The sequence below is a fragment of the Apodemus sylvaticus genome, chromosome 14, assembly GCF_947179515.1.
Source record: "Apodemus sylvaticus chromosome 14, mApoSyl1.1, whole genome shotgun sequence".
NCBI lineage: Eukaryota > Metazoa > Chordata > Mammalia > Rodentia > Muridae > Apodemus > Apodemus sylvaticus.
In genome coordinates this window covers 74,819,384-74,834,562 of record NC_067485.1, presented here as the reverse complement: position 1 = coordinate 74,834,562, position 15,179 = coordinate 74,819,384, and the positions used below count along the sequence as shown (strand labels likewise).

At 46.8% G+C, this 15,179-nt stretch overlaps 1 protein-coding gene, 1 long non-coding RNA gene and 1 other non-coding gene across 5 annotated transcripts in view; 1 reads left to right on the top strand and 2 right to left on the bottom strand.

Moving 5' to 3' along the window:
• The window catches only part of LOC127664998 (uncharacterized), an 18,797-nt gene extending 17,050 nt beyond the window's left edge, over positions 1–1,747 (top strand). Inside the window, exon 3 of the long non-coding RNA XR_007973299.1 lies at positions 203–1,747. This is a non-coding gene — a long non-coding RNA (uncharacterized LOC127664998). The remainder of the gene's footprint in view (positions 1–202) is intronic.
• Atp5f1c (ATP synthase F1 subunit gamma) overlaps positions 1–15,179 on the bottom strand; it is a 22,573-nt gene extending 7,394 nt beyond the window's left edge. Inside the window, exons 1-3 of one of the 3 annotated variants that reach the window (XM_052157298.1) lie at positions 15,059–15,179; positions 4,664–4,698; positions 3,526–3,657 (exon numbers count right to left, since the gene is read on the bottom strand). In XM_052157298.1, the coding sequence (XP_052013258.1) occupies positions 3,526–3,657; positions 4,664–4,698; positions 15,059–15,114 (223 nt within the window). In that variant the 5' untranslated portion in view covers positions 15,115–15,179. The remainder of the gene's footprint in view (positions 1–3,525; positions 3,658–4,663; positions 4,699–15,058) is intronic. The other 2 variants (XM_052157300.1, XM_052157299.1) reach the window with 2 other exon arrangements.
• LOC127665299 (small nucleolar RNA SNORA17) lies at positions 9,957–10,088 on the bottom strand. The gene has a single exon (XR_007973353.1). It is a non-coding gene; the product is annotated as a small nucleolar RNA SNORA17 (small nucleolar RNA).

The window sequence follows — 15,179 nt, the reverse complement described above, 5'->3', positions numbered from 1 at the left end:
CTCAAATGCTCAAGACTATAGTGTAAGACCCTGTACAGATTCTTCAGGGTCCAATGTGGCTGGCATTTTATGCAAGTTAGGCGTCCAAGACTTCACTGGCTGAAGCAGCTCACTAGCTGTAAATAAAGTACTTTAAAAATAAGAAGCCATTTCATCTGACATGTGTGTTCTATTTTTTTTCTTGTAAAATGTCCTTTGGCAGGATGAAGTGTATGCTTAAAAAGACATGGAGGAATGCAAGAGAACTTATCCCAAAAGGCAGCCCACATCTAATGCATACACATGCTAGTACTATATACACAGATCACGGTACCTTCAACTTGGAAACAAGTGAAATTTCAGTTAATGCTTCTGAATCTGTTGGTAATCCTTGTCTATTTTTTTATCATGTGTGTCATGTATTTGTATCTATGTACGTGCATGTATTTGTGTCTATGTACATGCATATGTGTGAGGGTGGTCTTGGAAACCAGAAGGGGGTAATGGGTCTTCTGGAAGTGCAAGAGTTCTTGCCCGTGAGGCACCTCTTCTTCAATCTCTCTGTCTTTTTTCCTCTCATTCCCTTCTATGTTTAGCAAGTGTTTTTTTGTCCTAGGTGTTGGGCCTGCAGGAAAGATGTTTCTATTCTAGCAGTCATTCAAATAATAAACAAGGACACAATGGGTCAAGTTATAATTGTTAGGTTAAAAAGAACCCTGCCCCACGAGTTAGGGGAGGAGACAGCCCAGGCGGTAGGTGCCTGCCCCACAGCCATGAGGACTTGAAGACTGCACCATGTAAACAGGAGAAGTGTCAGTGCACAGCGTACTCCAGTGCTGGGATGCAGACAAATGGACGATCCCTCTACCCAGCCCCGGGCTCACTGGCCAGCCCGACTACTCAAAACTGAACGAGCCTGTCTCAAGAAACAAGGCAGAGATCTGGCTGAGGCCGACCTGCCATCCTCCTCTGGTTTCTACACACACAAAGTATCCAGACACATCCACATCACAGACTGAATGGTGGAGTAGGAGAAGAGTCCTGAACACAGCCAACGCTGTTTGTATAATCCAAGATACAAGTGTCACATCTAGGTCCAGCACTCATAACTCAACAGCTAGTCCTAAGAAGAAACATGGACTGTGAGCAATCAGAGCAGATATAAGGTCACCAGACAGCCTATAACTGGACCTTCTTGTCTTGTGACTGCCAGAATGCAGTTCCTTAAGTGACTTAATACTTAAATGACCTTGAGATTGTTCTTGCCACATCAAGAACTGAATGACGCCAGGCTGGAGCGTTGGCTCAACAGTAAAGAGCACCATTGCCCTCGCAGAGCAAGAGCCTGAGCTTGGTTCCCAGACCCAAGGCACCGGCAGATCGCAACTACCTAATTCAGTTCCGGGACCTAGAGACCCCTTCCGGCCTCTCTCTGTGGGGCTTTTACGTAACTGAACCCAGACGCATTAATAAAAAGGGATGCATCTTCAAGAACCCTTGGCTACACAGCAATGTTGCTTACAGTGTGGACTGTTGTAGAGGACTATGAGAATACCTGAGAGATGGAACCCAGCCACCCCGCAACCCCCTTCAGAGTTTTCTTTACTTTCCTTTAGTAACTCCATCTTGTCTCTTAACTCTGAAATATGCTGCCTACCTCAAAATTTCTTCAAAATCCACAATGGAAAAGCCACTGTTCTACCGCCCTCATGGGCAGCCCATTCCAGTGCCTAGACAGTGTGCTTTGCTAAATAAACTGTTGTCTATATTTTCTGTCTGTTCACTGAATTCTTTCCTTCAAGACGAAAAAACTGAGAACACTATCACAATGACTCAAGGCTTAAGTATGGGGAGTGATATGGAAAGATAGCAGGGGTGGGAGCGAAAGATGGCCTGAGAGGCCTGCGGAGCAGGCCTGTGGAGACCTGCAGAAAGCAAGTCAAGGAAAGGATCAGCAGCAGGGTGGGCAGGGAGGAGAGACCGGGACAAAGCTGCAGAGAGGCTTGAGGACCACTGACTACTGCACTCTAAGTGTGAGAGAGCTGCAGGAGGGACAGAATGAAGTCATTCACAGGCAAACACTGCAGAGCAGCAGCAGCAGCTAGAAGGCCGAGAAGGACTGAGCCATGGGCGCCCATCTTAACCTGCTAGGACTCCTTCCCATTCAAAGCTGCATCACGTACTTATCATAGCAAGTTAAGGATTCTTTGAGGAGCCCAGGGGACACATCTTAATCCTGTGAAAGACAGCATGATACTGCAAGAATTTGGATAATGTAATTGCAGTTAAGATGGGAAGTTTCCTTCCTACCTCTTTAATTTTGCTCATCTCTAAGACAAATAATCAAATCAGTACAAAATCTTCTAAACACAAAATCTAAGTTCTTGCCATTTTTCTCTTCAAGAAAAGCAATCAAGAACAGATTATGCCGGGCAGTGGTGGCGCACGCCTGTAATCCCAGCACTCTGGGAGGCAGAGGCAGGCAGATTTCTGAGTTTGAGGCCAGCCTGGTCTACAGAGTGAGTTCCAGGACAGCCAGGGCTACACAGAGAAACCCTGTCTCGGAAAAAACCAAAAACCAAACCAAACCAAACCAAACCAAAACAAAACAAAACAAAACAAAAAAAAAAAGAACAGATTATATACACTGAGTCCTTGACCGATGTGCTTTCCCAGTCACTTTCCCAGCCTGCTGTCCTACTACAGCGTCCATGGCTAGGAACAGGATGAATACCATTTCCCAGTCTGTCAGTGGAATGACTCAGGAAAGGTTTTAGGTTATTAAAAATTAACTAGACAGAGCTAGTACACAGGCCTTGTAGCAAAACATAGAGGGCTCTTGTTCACTCCTGTGAGCATGGCCCAGACTCTGGCATATAGAACTGACATGTGCTCGTAAGTTCACATACACAGAAGCATGAGTACACCAGGAGAGCGCTCCATGCCAAGAATCCCTGTTTGGCCTCTGTGATACACCAGGAACTAACCAACTTGAGGAAAGGTTTTATTTGATTTTTCACTTCCAAGCAACAGTTCATCACCTGGGGGTCTGCAGGCTCTGCCAAAGTTACCTAGCAACAGCCATTTAATTTCTTAGAATTTGCTTTCTCTCCTTTTCTTCTCTTTTCGTCTCTTCTTTTCTCTCCCCCGCCCCTTCCCTTCTCACCAATAAACTCTGTCTGTCTCAAGCCTTGATTCCTCAGAGGGATGCCTCTGCATGAGCCTGCCTAGGCCCTCCCTTCCACCACACCAACACTGCCGTCATTTTATAAAACACAACACAGGAAGCCATGGTAGGGACCTGGAGGCAAGAACTTCTGGCTTTCTCTGCTCACTTTACTACAGCTCAGGTCTGTCTGCACAGGGATGGCCCAGCCTACTTAGCAGTCAAGAAGTCACACACACATGCCCACAGGCCAACCTCAAGGGGACAATCCCCCAATTGGGATTCCTTCTCCCCCAGTGTCTTTTTAAAGTAGATAAAACTACCCAGCAGATCGCTGTGAGCACAACCCCTCTGCGTGGCAGGCGGGCCCCCCCACTCACCCAAGGAGCCTGTCCCGTACACTCGAGCTGGCTTCAGCTCCCGCTCAGCACGAGCGTACTTGGCCGCTGCCACCATCTTCATAGACTTGGTAATTTTCTGGATGTTTTTGATGGACTTCAGTCTCCTGGTAACTAAAAGATCGAAGTGTCATGTTAGACAAAGGAGGCATCAGTACACCATCATTTGTGAATTCAGAGGTTCTACTAAGTGCCAAGCAGAATAATTAGCACAAGCAGCTGGTTCTTATCTAATCTAAATGCACAAACTAGTCAGGAGCCATCAAGAAGACAGGCCTTAAGATATGGAATGAACATTACATACACATATGATATTAATTGGACAACCTACTTGTTACTTCACACTATTTTTAGTTGTTTTAATACAAACACACTGAAATACTAGTTACATTATTGTGCAGACAATAAAGACCAACATTCTTTTGTGTCATCTCATATGGTCTTTCAAAAAAAAAAACAATATACACAATGTAAACTAATTTGTCAACTCTTTTTAAGACACTAATGTGGCATGTATGTATATAAGTATGTCTATAAGTATGTATATTCACACACATATTATATATACACACTTATTTTGCATGAGTGCATGTGTGGGCGAGTACCACAGTGTGCATGTGGAGATCAGAGGACAAACTGCAGGAGTTGGCGCTTTCCACTGGGCTCCTTCCTTAAGTTTTGTGGCTAGAACCTTAATGTGCTAGACTATGTTGCCTGCCTAAGCAGGGCGGTGGTGGCACACGCCTTTAATCCCAGCACTTGGGAGGCAGAGGCAGGCGGATTTCTGAGTTCGAGGCCAGCCTGGTCTACAGAGCAAGTTCCGGGTCAGCCAGAACTATACAGAGAAACTCTGTCTTGAAAACCAAAATTATTTCTAGGGGGCTAGAGAGATAGCTCAGTAGTTAAGAGCACCAACTGCTCTTCCAAAGGTCTTGAGTTCAAATCCCAGCAGCAACACATGATGGCTTATAACCATCCATAATGAAATCTGACTCCCTATTCTGGAGTGTCTGAAGACAGCTACAGTGTACTTATATTTAATAAAGAAATCCTTTTTTATTTCTATTTGTCAAACTTTAGTTTGTCTTAAGTTGCATATTGAGAGAGACAATATACTTACTATCTTTCAGAGTTGCCATGTTTCGAACTTGGATCCTAAGGATAAAGAATTAAAATTCACTTGAGTTCTTTTGTTCTTCAGTAGCTTTGCCACACAAGCGTCATCAATTAATGCTTACTTTAATTCATTCTATAGGCAGACTATCAGATACAGTAAAGAGTGTCTGTGAATATAAATGTTTGCATGTTTATACTCTAGCACGAACAGCAAGCCCTAAAGTACCAACCCCACAGATGGCTTCCCCAACCCTGGATTTCTACTGCCACACCCCTGCTAACTTTACTTCAGTAAAGGCAGTAAAATCTTTCCCATTGTTAGGCTGTCTAATTACACTTAAAATTCAGGACAGATATGCAACCCACCCCTACGATGCAACTAAAAAGAATACTTAAGCCAAGCCAGGCATGCCTTTAATCCCAGCACTGGGAGGCAGACAAGGTGGATCTCTGAGTTCCAGGTCAGCCTGGTCTATAGAGTGTGTTCCAGGACAGCAAGAGCTAGATAGCGAGACCCTATCTAAAACAAAGTAGAACGAAACCAACAACAGAAATTCCACTCAAGCCTATCACACTGGAGTGACCCCAAATATTTATTTTAACTTGAAAATCTGAAGACAATTTTTTCATATCAATAAACATTTCCTAAAGTTTTTACATTTGGGGTTAGTGAACAAATCATTTCCTCTGAACATTATTTCAGACAAGATTCACAAAAACTCAATTTACAGAAAGTGTAATAAAATATCTGTTGTCTTTAAAACTGGAGTGTCAATACAGAAAAGTAAGAATAATTAAGACTTAAAGGAAATGTCCCATAAACTGAGACCTCAATCCTAGGAGTAAACATTAAACATTGCTTCTACCCGAGCATGGTAGTGCATGACTTTAATCCCAGCACTCAGGAGGCAGATCTACCTGAGTTGGGGGACCAGCCTGGTCTACAAAGCAAGTTCCAGGACAGTCAGGGCTACACAGAGAAACTTTGTCTTGAAAACCCAAAAAGAAAAACAAAACATTTCAATCTTTGGATGCTACTAATACCGGGAGTCAAAGCTATGCTAAAAAGTAACCCATCAGCTAGTTTGTGCAGAGAGGACCCAAGAAGGGCACCTTCAGAATACACTTCTGAAGGACAAAGTCTTGTTAGGGGAAGTGAGGGCCACAGGTTGTGTTGGAATGTTAACTGTTTAACATCTTAAATAATGTTTTTATAGATGGCCTAGGAGTTTTACATCCATATATACACACATGTATGCATGTTTCTGTGCAGGCAGGCACACTCAGCATGAAAACAATGGGGGTAACGTGGAGCAAGAGAGGCAATGAGCAGTACGGATGACGAAGACACGTCCATCAAAATGCTCCCACAGAGTCCCCGCTAGCACACTACTAAAACCCTTCTAAACCCTCCAATAGCAAGTGTAAAGAGTGGGCTCAGGGCCTCAGGGTTCCAACAGCTACAGCCCGGGATGCTCCTGCCACGTTTGTCTGTCCATGCTGACGGTTTACACCACTCTCAATAAAGTCTTCTTGTTTCCATTAAAGTCTTTTCTTTCTTTTAAAATTAGGTATTAGGAAAAATATGACAGCTTCTACCGTTACAGGAGTGCGCAGAGATCCACAATGCAAAGCTATACCCTATATGAGCCCACACCCTAACCTACACATCCCGCAGAATTTGTTCCAAACTTGACTTTTTGGCACTTGTATTAGCATATATTAATTATAGACAGTAACAAGTTTCATTATGAATTTACAGACATGTATGTAACGGATTTTCAACACTATAAATCCCATCATCCTCTCCTTCCTCCCTCCCACTTCCTCTTCCCAATTAATCGTCCTTCCACTCCATGTCTTTTGTTCCTGCATCCTCCACCCCCGGCTCCTTTCGGGCGAACCAGCGAGTTTAACTAGGGCTCCTTAGGGAGCAGGAATAAGGGACTATTAAGAGGATCAAGAGCAACTTACCAGTGCCCGCACCACTGAAAAAAATGTCTCTTACTCCCCCCTTAACTGCCTGCAGAGCCACAGGAAGGGGCGGGGCCTGTGAGCTCCTCCCACCTGGCAAGAGTTAACTGCCAAGTCTTACCCTGAGATGGAGCGGCTCCTCCAAGATGAATGCGAAAGGCTCTATCTCGGGGAGGCCATCACCGTGCCCAAGAGTACCACAGTGGGGCGAGGCCAGAAGACAGATCCACGACACTCCACTCCAGAGGGCTCCTACACTTTTCTATCCCTTGGGGAGGACCCTGAGCTCTGAGGGAGTGCTACAGACATCCCATTTAGAGCTGAGCGGCACCCTCACGGGCTAGCCTGCCCAGCAGCGGCACTCACCCCTGGGCACCGTAAGTACTTAGGAGGCGGTTTTGCAGGCAGCCCACACCCATTTAGCAAGGCACTAGCAGCAGCTGTCCTACTAAAGCTTATTCCCAGGCTTACAGTACCAGCGGTGAGTCCCCTGCCATATCTTAGGAATCAAAAACAATCCGAAAGTAAGGAAGAGAAGTTTACAAGCCCACAAATTAGATCTCAGATGGCAGTCCCCAGCAGGAAATGAGGATGGGATGGACTCTGGCATGTGGTGTAGGCGAAGTAAATTTGAGACTACCCGTGAACACACTCTCAGAGGAATGAGAACCAGGGGCTCTCTATGTATGGATTTCCGCGGACTCTGGCGCTGATTTTCGCGTCAGACACTGAAGACCAGGGCTAAATGGAGAAGTCTACTGTAAACTAGAGTGGTTCTGAGGGTTCAGGTAGAAGTCTGAGGTTCTGAGAAGTAGAGGAAAGCTTTCCAATTTTACAAAGAAAGTATTAACAATGGAGCTACATAAACGCAAAAATAACACAGACACTAACGCTTCTCATGAACGTAGGAACAAAAATATTTTAAAAATTCTACCCCATGACCAGGTAGGGCTTATTTCAGCTAAGTAATGCTTGTTTACTATTTAAAAATAACATCGGCCCATCATACTAACAGGCCAAAGAGAAAACATCACCAGATACAGAATCAAACAGAATCTAACACCAATTCACAACAAAGCCTCTGAAAACAGGGCAGAAAACTTCCTTAAGCAAAACCTGTAACTTTATGGTAAGAAACTAGCTTTCCCCCCAAATCTGGGAACAATCTTAAGAAGTCCCTCTAAGCCCAAATCACAGCGAAGGCAGCAAGTTAAAAACCAAAAAGAAAAACTCATCTCTATAGATGGCACAACTGCCTAGTTAGACATTCCCAAAGAACCTGGAGTGGAGGGAGGGGGGAAACAAACCACTGTGTGGCCAGAGAGATGGCTCAGGGGGTAGGAGCCCCATGAGGCTGCAACCCCACACAAAGAACTACAGGTGACTGAGTAGACCTGGAGCCCGAGAGGAAGCCCCAGGGACGAACACATCAACTGGTTATCCAGTGCCAAATGGTCAGCCCCGAAAACGTACACACAAACAGACAAACTCAACGAGTTGTATTCGGGAATATACACGTGTATATTGTAGGGTAAAAGGCCCAGGAAAGAACACCCAGACCTTGACTCCAAGCCCAAGCCCAGGACCAAGGAACAGTACCCACCAACCCTCGCTCTGGAAAGCTCCACTCCAACCAAGAAACCCTACACAAAGCCTGCCTTCCACTCAGTGGCTCCTCGTCCGAGCAGAGGCTGCCACTCTCCTGGGTTTTTCCCTTCCAGTAAATCTCTTGTGCGGGGCTTGTTGTGCAGTGTGACTTTTTAAAAAGAATTTTTTAACTTTTTTAATTAGTTCTTTGTGAACTTCACATCATACTCCCCAATCCCACTCATTTCCCCTTCCCCTCCAGCCCCCTCAAACAGAAAAAAAAATCTCATGGAGGCTGTCTTGTATCACACACAGTGCACGATACACATGCGCGATACACGAAATTCCTTTGTCTATACTTCTCTGCTTGCAAATGTTCATTGCAATGACTCATGGTCTAGTATGAGGCCTCTGACTTCTGCTACTCTTACCAATACCAGAACCTCACTGGGACTCCTCTTTGATTCCCAGTCGTTGTCCTGTGTCATAGAGATCATGTAGCTTTGGATTTATAGGCCCGCCCCGTCACTCCAGTGGGGTAGATGTTGGGGGGGACCACCTGAAAGCCATGCGCGCATGCTCCCGCGCCCTTGGGGCCGGCTCAGCACAACCACTGCAACCAGAGCCCGCTCCCCCACTCTCCTCATCCTGGGGCCAGCTTTCCCACCTGCCACAGATGTTGAGGGATAGAGGCGGGTGCCTCTCCCTGTTTGCCCCACCTCCCGGCAATCTAGAAGCAGCCCCCACATGCATGACTAGCGCTACTCTTCAACCCAGGCGAGGTACAGGGCCTGCTTTCCTGCGCTGCAGCAGGCAGGGGCAGGACGGGCTCTCCTGCTCCCATGAGCCCAGGCCAGGTCTCCCACCATAGGTAACAAGGGGCGAGGGAGGGGGACACTACCACATGGTAGACAACAGGCAGGACCGGCTCTCCTACTCTCATGAGGCCAGGCTAGGTCTCCTGCCGGTAGGTGGTGAGGGGTGAAGAGGGCACGATTCACCCATGCCACCCACTACAGGAGGAGGAGTGACAGGGCCACGCTCGCACGCTCCCTTCCTCAGATAGCCAAGGGCAACCAGAAACTCTCAGTACTGCAGCTGGCTACAGCAGCGCCAGCTCTCCCTCCAGGCCCAGGGGAGGGGCGGGGTCAGTTCTGTACAGCCCTCAGACATCAACAGGTCTCCAGTGGCAGACCAGACCAGGGGCATCCACCTGGCCTTCGGTGGTAACAGACACCTGCTAGTGCGGGGACACGTCTGGGTGTGTGTCGGCACAGGCCAGAACCCCATCATGGTCCCAGGCAGCATCACCAGGATCCCATCAGGCTGTTCTAACTACCTTCAGTCTCCAACCCCGCCTCTGCCTCTCTTCATAGACATCCTCGGTTCTCTTCCATCTCTCCACCTCTTCTTACTTGTTCATCTTAGAGGTCTCTTGAGTGTCTGGGGTCTTTTCAGGAGTGAGCTCAGTCTGCTGTGCTCTTGCACTATGGTGCCAGGCAGGAGTCACCTGGAGCACGGCATGCCCCCAGCAGGCCGGTGTTCATCTCAGGCGCGCTCCCTTTCCGGGCCCCATGGCCTAGTCTGGCGTCCGTCAGGCTCACTCCTCTACTGGTTCACCCACGTGCCCACCTGTCTAGGGGCCTTTCTAGTCTCCAGCCGGCTTCCGGTCCTCAGAGCTGCCTGGCTTGCCTGCCACCAGCCTAGTGGTGGGCTCAGGCTTGCTTTTGTTAGAGAATGTTAGGCTACAAATCATTCAGACGTCCATAGGTCAGAACACTGAGCGTAGACATAGCCTTTCTCCTCTCAGCCACCTACTGACGCACATGTGACACAGGAGCCACACCTGCAACACCTCTAGGGGCAGGCAGTGGGACTTTTGGGTATTCCTTGGCTTCTGACTGCCAGGATACTTCTTGGAGCAAAGCTGTTACCCTTGAGTGAGGACCTGAGTTCGAGTACCTAGTACCTATGTAACAGAGCCGGTGGGCGGAGTGTTAACAGGAGGATGACTAGGGCGTGCTCCCAGCAGCCCAGCTCCGGGTTCAGTGAAAGAAGCTGTTTGAAGGCAGCTGGGATGCCAGTGTCCTCCAGCCTCAGTCGTAGCACAGTCCACACACACACACACACACACACACACACACACACACACGCGCGCGCGTAGAAAGAGCAACTTTAGCGAGGTTGCAGATAGGTTAATATACATAAAAGCTAGTTGCTTTTACATATACCCTCAGCAATCACAGGGTTTAGCTTTTATAGACCCTTTATAGATACTAAACCCTTGGTGTTCAAGTCCCATATATGAAATGAAATAATATGCTAAATCTCCAGTTTTAAAGTTGCAAAAACCAATGGTGAATCATACCAGTACAAACAGTGCCAGTATGAGGTTAAGAAGACAATTAAGACAATTAAGAAGTTAAGCAATAAATCTGATTTTTTCAATATAAAAGCACCAAAAATGTAAGTAGGTATGTATATAAAGGAAGCCAAAATATTGAAGAATGAAATTAAATTTTTAAATAAACGAAGATTACATGAATGAAGACTTCACAGCTAAATGAAGACTCACAGCTACAAAAGCAACACTGCCAAAACCCAATTCTCTGCAACTGATACAATTCAACACAATCCCAAGCACAGGCTACTGGCAGACCATCTTAAAGCTGATACGGGAACGCATGTGTTCTACAGCCATGAGTAACAGTGAAGAAGAGAGGGTGGGGCCCTGCCTGGAGACTTACAGTTACAGTAGTTAAGGCTGGCTAGTGGACAGGAGCTGGGCACTCAAACCTCCACACAAACATTCATCTAAACAATGATCCTACTCCTATAACCAAGTGATCACAGACCTAAAGCTTCTGGAAGACAAACAGCACAGTAGAAAAAAACCTGAGATTGGATTTTATAAAATTAAAATCTTTACAAAATATCTCTCTCGATAAGACTTATTCATAAAATATAAACCTCTTCAAAATTCTTTTAAAATGTATGTTAGCTGGATGAGTTTTGCCTGGAGGCTGTCAGGACATCATGTCCATGCGGCCCTTGCAGAGGTCAACGGAGGACATAGGGCCTCTGGGACTGCAGTTACACACAGCTGTGAGCTATCATCCTGTTGGGAAACCGAACCCGGGTCCTTGGGAAGACCAGGCAATGCTCCTAGCCCCCAAGCCTTCTCTCCAGCCCTTAAACCTCTTTAAATTCAAAAGCAAACCAGAAACCACTCTGTATACACGCCATGTGAGTGACAAGGCACGTGCCAAAATCAAGAGGGGCTCAGGAAGAGCTGGACCTCTCCAGCTACTGTCAGAGTTCTGGGGACCAGACGCAGGTTAAACTTGGTGGCAAGTGCCTTTACCCTCTGAGCCATCATGATAGCTCTGAAATATGTGACAATATATAAAACCCACAAAACGAGTGAACCTTAACGAACCACTACACTATACCACACCACTATAATACACAATATTAAGCACGGCTGGGGGGGAGGGGAGGACAGCTCTAAGTGGTGGGCAGGGATATGAATTCTCCATACTTTATGTCCAACGCCAGACAAATCTAAAACTGCACTGAAAATGTGCTTTTCTCTGAATTATAATTTATTTTCTTTTTTTTTCCTTTTTGGTTTTTTGAGACAGGTGTATCCCTGGCTGTCCTGGAACTCACTCTGTAGACCAGGCTGGCCTGGAACTCAGAAATCCACCTGCCTCTGCCTCCCAAGTGCTGGGATTACAGGCGTGTGTCACCACCACCCGGCTTAATTATAATTTTCAAATGCAGATTAGAGAATGTTGTATGCTTTGTGTCTCAGTTTTGCTGTTAGGCATTTATAATTGTAAGAATATTTAGCTAAAACAGTTGTTTTATATAAATTGGAGTATGCAACCCTCTGGAACAGCATTTGCCTACCATGTTCAAGGCCCTGGGGTGAGTCTCTAGCACTAGAAAAAATTAAAAACCAAACAACCCCCCCCAAAAAAAAGAAAGAAAAAGAAAAAAAATAAGAAAAAAAAAACCACCAATCCCCCCACCCCCCAAAAAATCAAACTTTAGGCATAGAGAAAGAAATTTAACCAGGAAGAAATAGACTATATAGAAAATACTAGCCAGGTGGTGGTAGCGCACGCCTTTAATCCCAGCACTTGGGAGGCAGAGGCAGGTGGACTTCTGAGTTCGAGGCCACCCTGGTCTACAGAGCAAGTTCCAGGACAGCCAGGGCTACACAGAGAAACCCTGTCTCTAAAAACCAACCAAAAAAAACCCAACAACAACAAAAATACTAGGTTTGGTTGTAAAAATATAGAAAAGATCAAACTTGGAATACTGGACTATATGACAAACTATGTGATATGAGCACATCAGCTGTTGTGACGGTTCTATTAGCCCCACCTTGAACCGGCACAACAAAGGCAGCGCCAATGAGCGGTTTGTCTTTGTTTTCCATTGTTTCCTTTCCCCAGCACCCCAGATGTAGTTAGGAAGTCTAGGTTTAGGTACAGGCTTCACTTGAACCGACACAAGTTCCTCACAATGCAATACTGTGTGGACGATTCTGAGCTGCACACCGGATGTGGACCAGTGCGATGCTCTTGTTTTTCCAGTCCGTCTGTGGTATGGTGAGGGTATGGTGAGGACATGCCCTCTAACTCTGCAGTGCGTATGACCACTTCCTAAGCCTTCAGGGGCTTTTACGGCTCTGCTTCCTTTAGCTCAAGACAACTGTCTATACCACAACTCTTATCACTGAAGGGCCACGAGGGACCTGACTGCTTAAAAATATTATGGGGAAAAAAACATGGAATATTGAGTCTCAAGGGTAGAGGTCAAAGGACAACTTTTGGGAGTTGTCTCTCTTCTTCAACTGTGTGTGGGAGTTAGAGCCAGACTCAGGATGCTAAGCGTGTGCCTCTCGGGCCACCTTCTGAGCCTTTAGGGATCATTTACTTTAACAGATTCCACCCTGAGAAGAGTCTGCACTGAGAGGATAAAGGGTCAGCTACTGCACCGTGTCCCTTCTCATCCTCTGGAGGCTGGTACGGAAACCTGGCAATACCAAACATGTTGATGGCGAAGCAAGTGGACCGTGGGAAAGTTTCAGTATCTTCTTTGATCGTACAGTGTTATTTGAAGACTTCATGTCAGTATAGGAAGGAGTCGGGATCGATGCCTATGAACAAATTAGCAGTCTGGAAAGAATGCTGGGAGCTCGTAATGTTGCAGGGTAGAATTAAGGAAGACAGCATTCGCTAACTCTCAAGCAAATGTGTGAAGTTTATCAAGTTCTGGCAATGGCCTCACTACACTTGATAAAAGACTAGTCTTTTCAATATCATATATACAAACACCAGAAAGAGCTGACGTTTGCTGAGTACCACTGGATGTCAACAACTTTCCCAGAAGCTCAAAGACCCTTCCCATTTTAACACCTAAGTGGTGCCAATTGGTGCAGGGCAGGTACTCCACAAATGTCTACCAGCTGCTGGAGACACAACTGAGAACTCAACTATTGACTTCCATATAAGGAACCCAACCTGACTTCCAAGGTTAATCTAACAACACCCCAAAACACACACACACACACACACACACACACACACACACACACACACACACACACGGATTCTCTAGAACTCAAGAGATCCGCCTGCCTCTGCCTCCCAAGTGCCAGGACCAAAGGTGTGCACCGCCACCATCTGGCCAACATTCTTCATGTACATAGTTCATATCGTATTTAATTTCCTCACTACTTTGGAGTCTTAGCATATTGCTATACATTCTTTGCTTAATAACTATTTCAACTAGTTCTTTGCATTTCCCTAAACTAGGTTACAAAACCCTAGTTCAGTGCTGGAGGGCCTTAACAATCCTCCATACCATAAAACCAATGAATTGCTAAAACACCATCCACAGTTAATAGTCTCCTTAGCCTCAGTTCTTCTAGTCCTCTAGCTTCAAAGCAGTTCATGTTATTATACAATGTCACCCAAAAGTCACATTTTACCTGACATCCCTAGGCATTCTACTATACAATTTTATTTTATTTTGCCCAAAGAATTAGTATGTAAAGTTGTCAAACCAATGGTATCCCTTTATCACACGGTGGTTAGTAAATGTAACTTTATTAAGGCCTCCTCCTCCTCCTACCGAGGGATCTTGGACAGTTTTATGACCTTGCAGGGGTTTTACTTGAACGCGAGGGCGTTTTGACCACGGCAATGTCCTTCTGTTCCTCATCGGCAGATTCTTTTAAGCCCCTTTAGCACCAAGGCGACCAGCATGTTCAGGAGGGGGCTGATTTTGAGCTCCTTCGTTTCTCCTGTACCCAGCAAAGAGCCGGATGGATACCCAGTGAGTGCCCGGCCAAAGAGCTCGGGCTGGCCATCACAGCTTGCAGGGTCGCGCTGCTCACCAGCGCCGTGTTCCACAGGGCGACAAGGACAAAAGCTACACCTCGACGTTCCCTAAGCTCTATGTCCGGTCTCCCCTTCACCCGCACGGCCTTCCTAAGGACTTTGCAAGCTGTGCCCCCGGGTGCGGAGCGGAAGTACGGAGTTGGTCGAAACCCAGATGGCTCCAACGCTCAATCCGACTCCGGCCCGGGTCCTGCGGTCCCAGACGGCCGTTCGAGTCTCAGGGGACCTGGCCGTGACCTTGTTCCCTTTGACCCCAGGCCTTAGCACGCGACCTTCCAGCTCTGCAGACACTCCCGCGGCCCGAGCGGCCGGGACGTGCAAGAGCTGGGGGCCCTCCTCCGCCAGGGGTGAGCATGCAGCCCCATCCCTCCTGCCTTGCAGCAAGCCCGAGCCCCACATCCCTCCCGATCTGGTCCTACCATTGCGGCTGCACGGCGCAGGCCGACAGCCCGACAACACTCGCCCGCGAGAACATGGTGGAACCTTGAAGGTCGGGCAGACGGGGCTCACTGCGCGTGCGCGGGAGGTCCGGGCGCACTG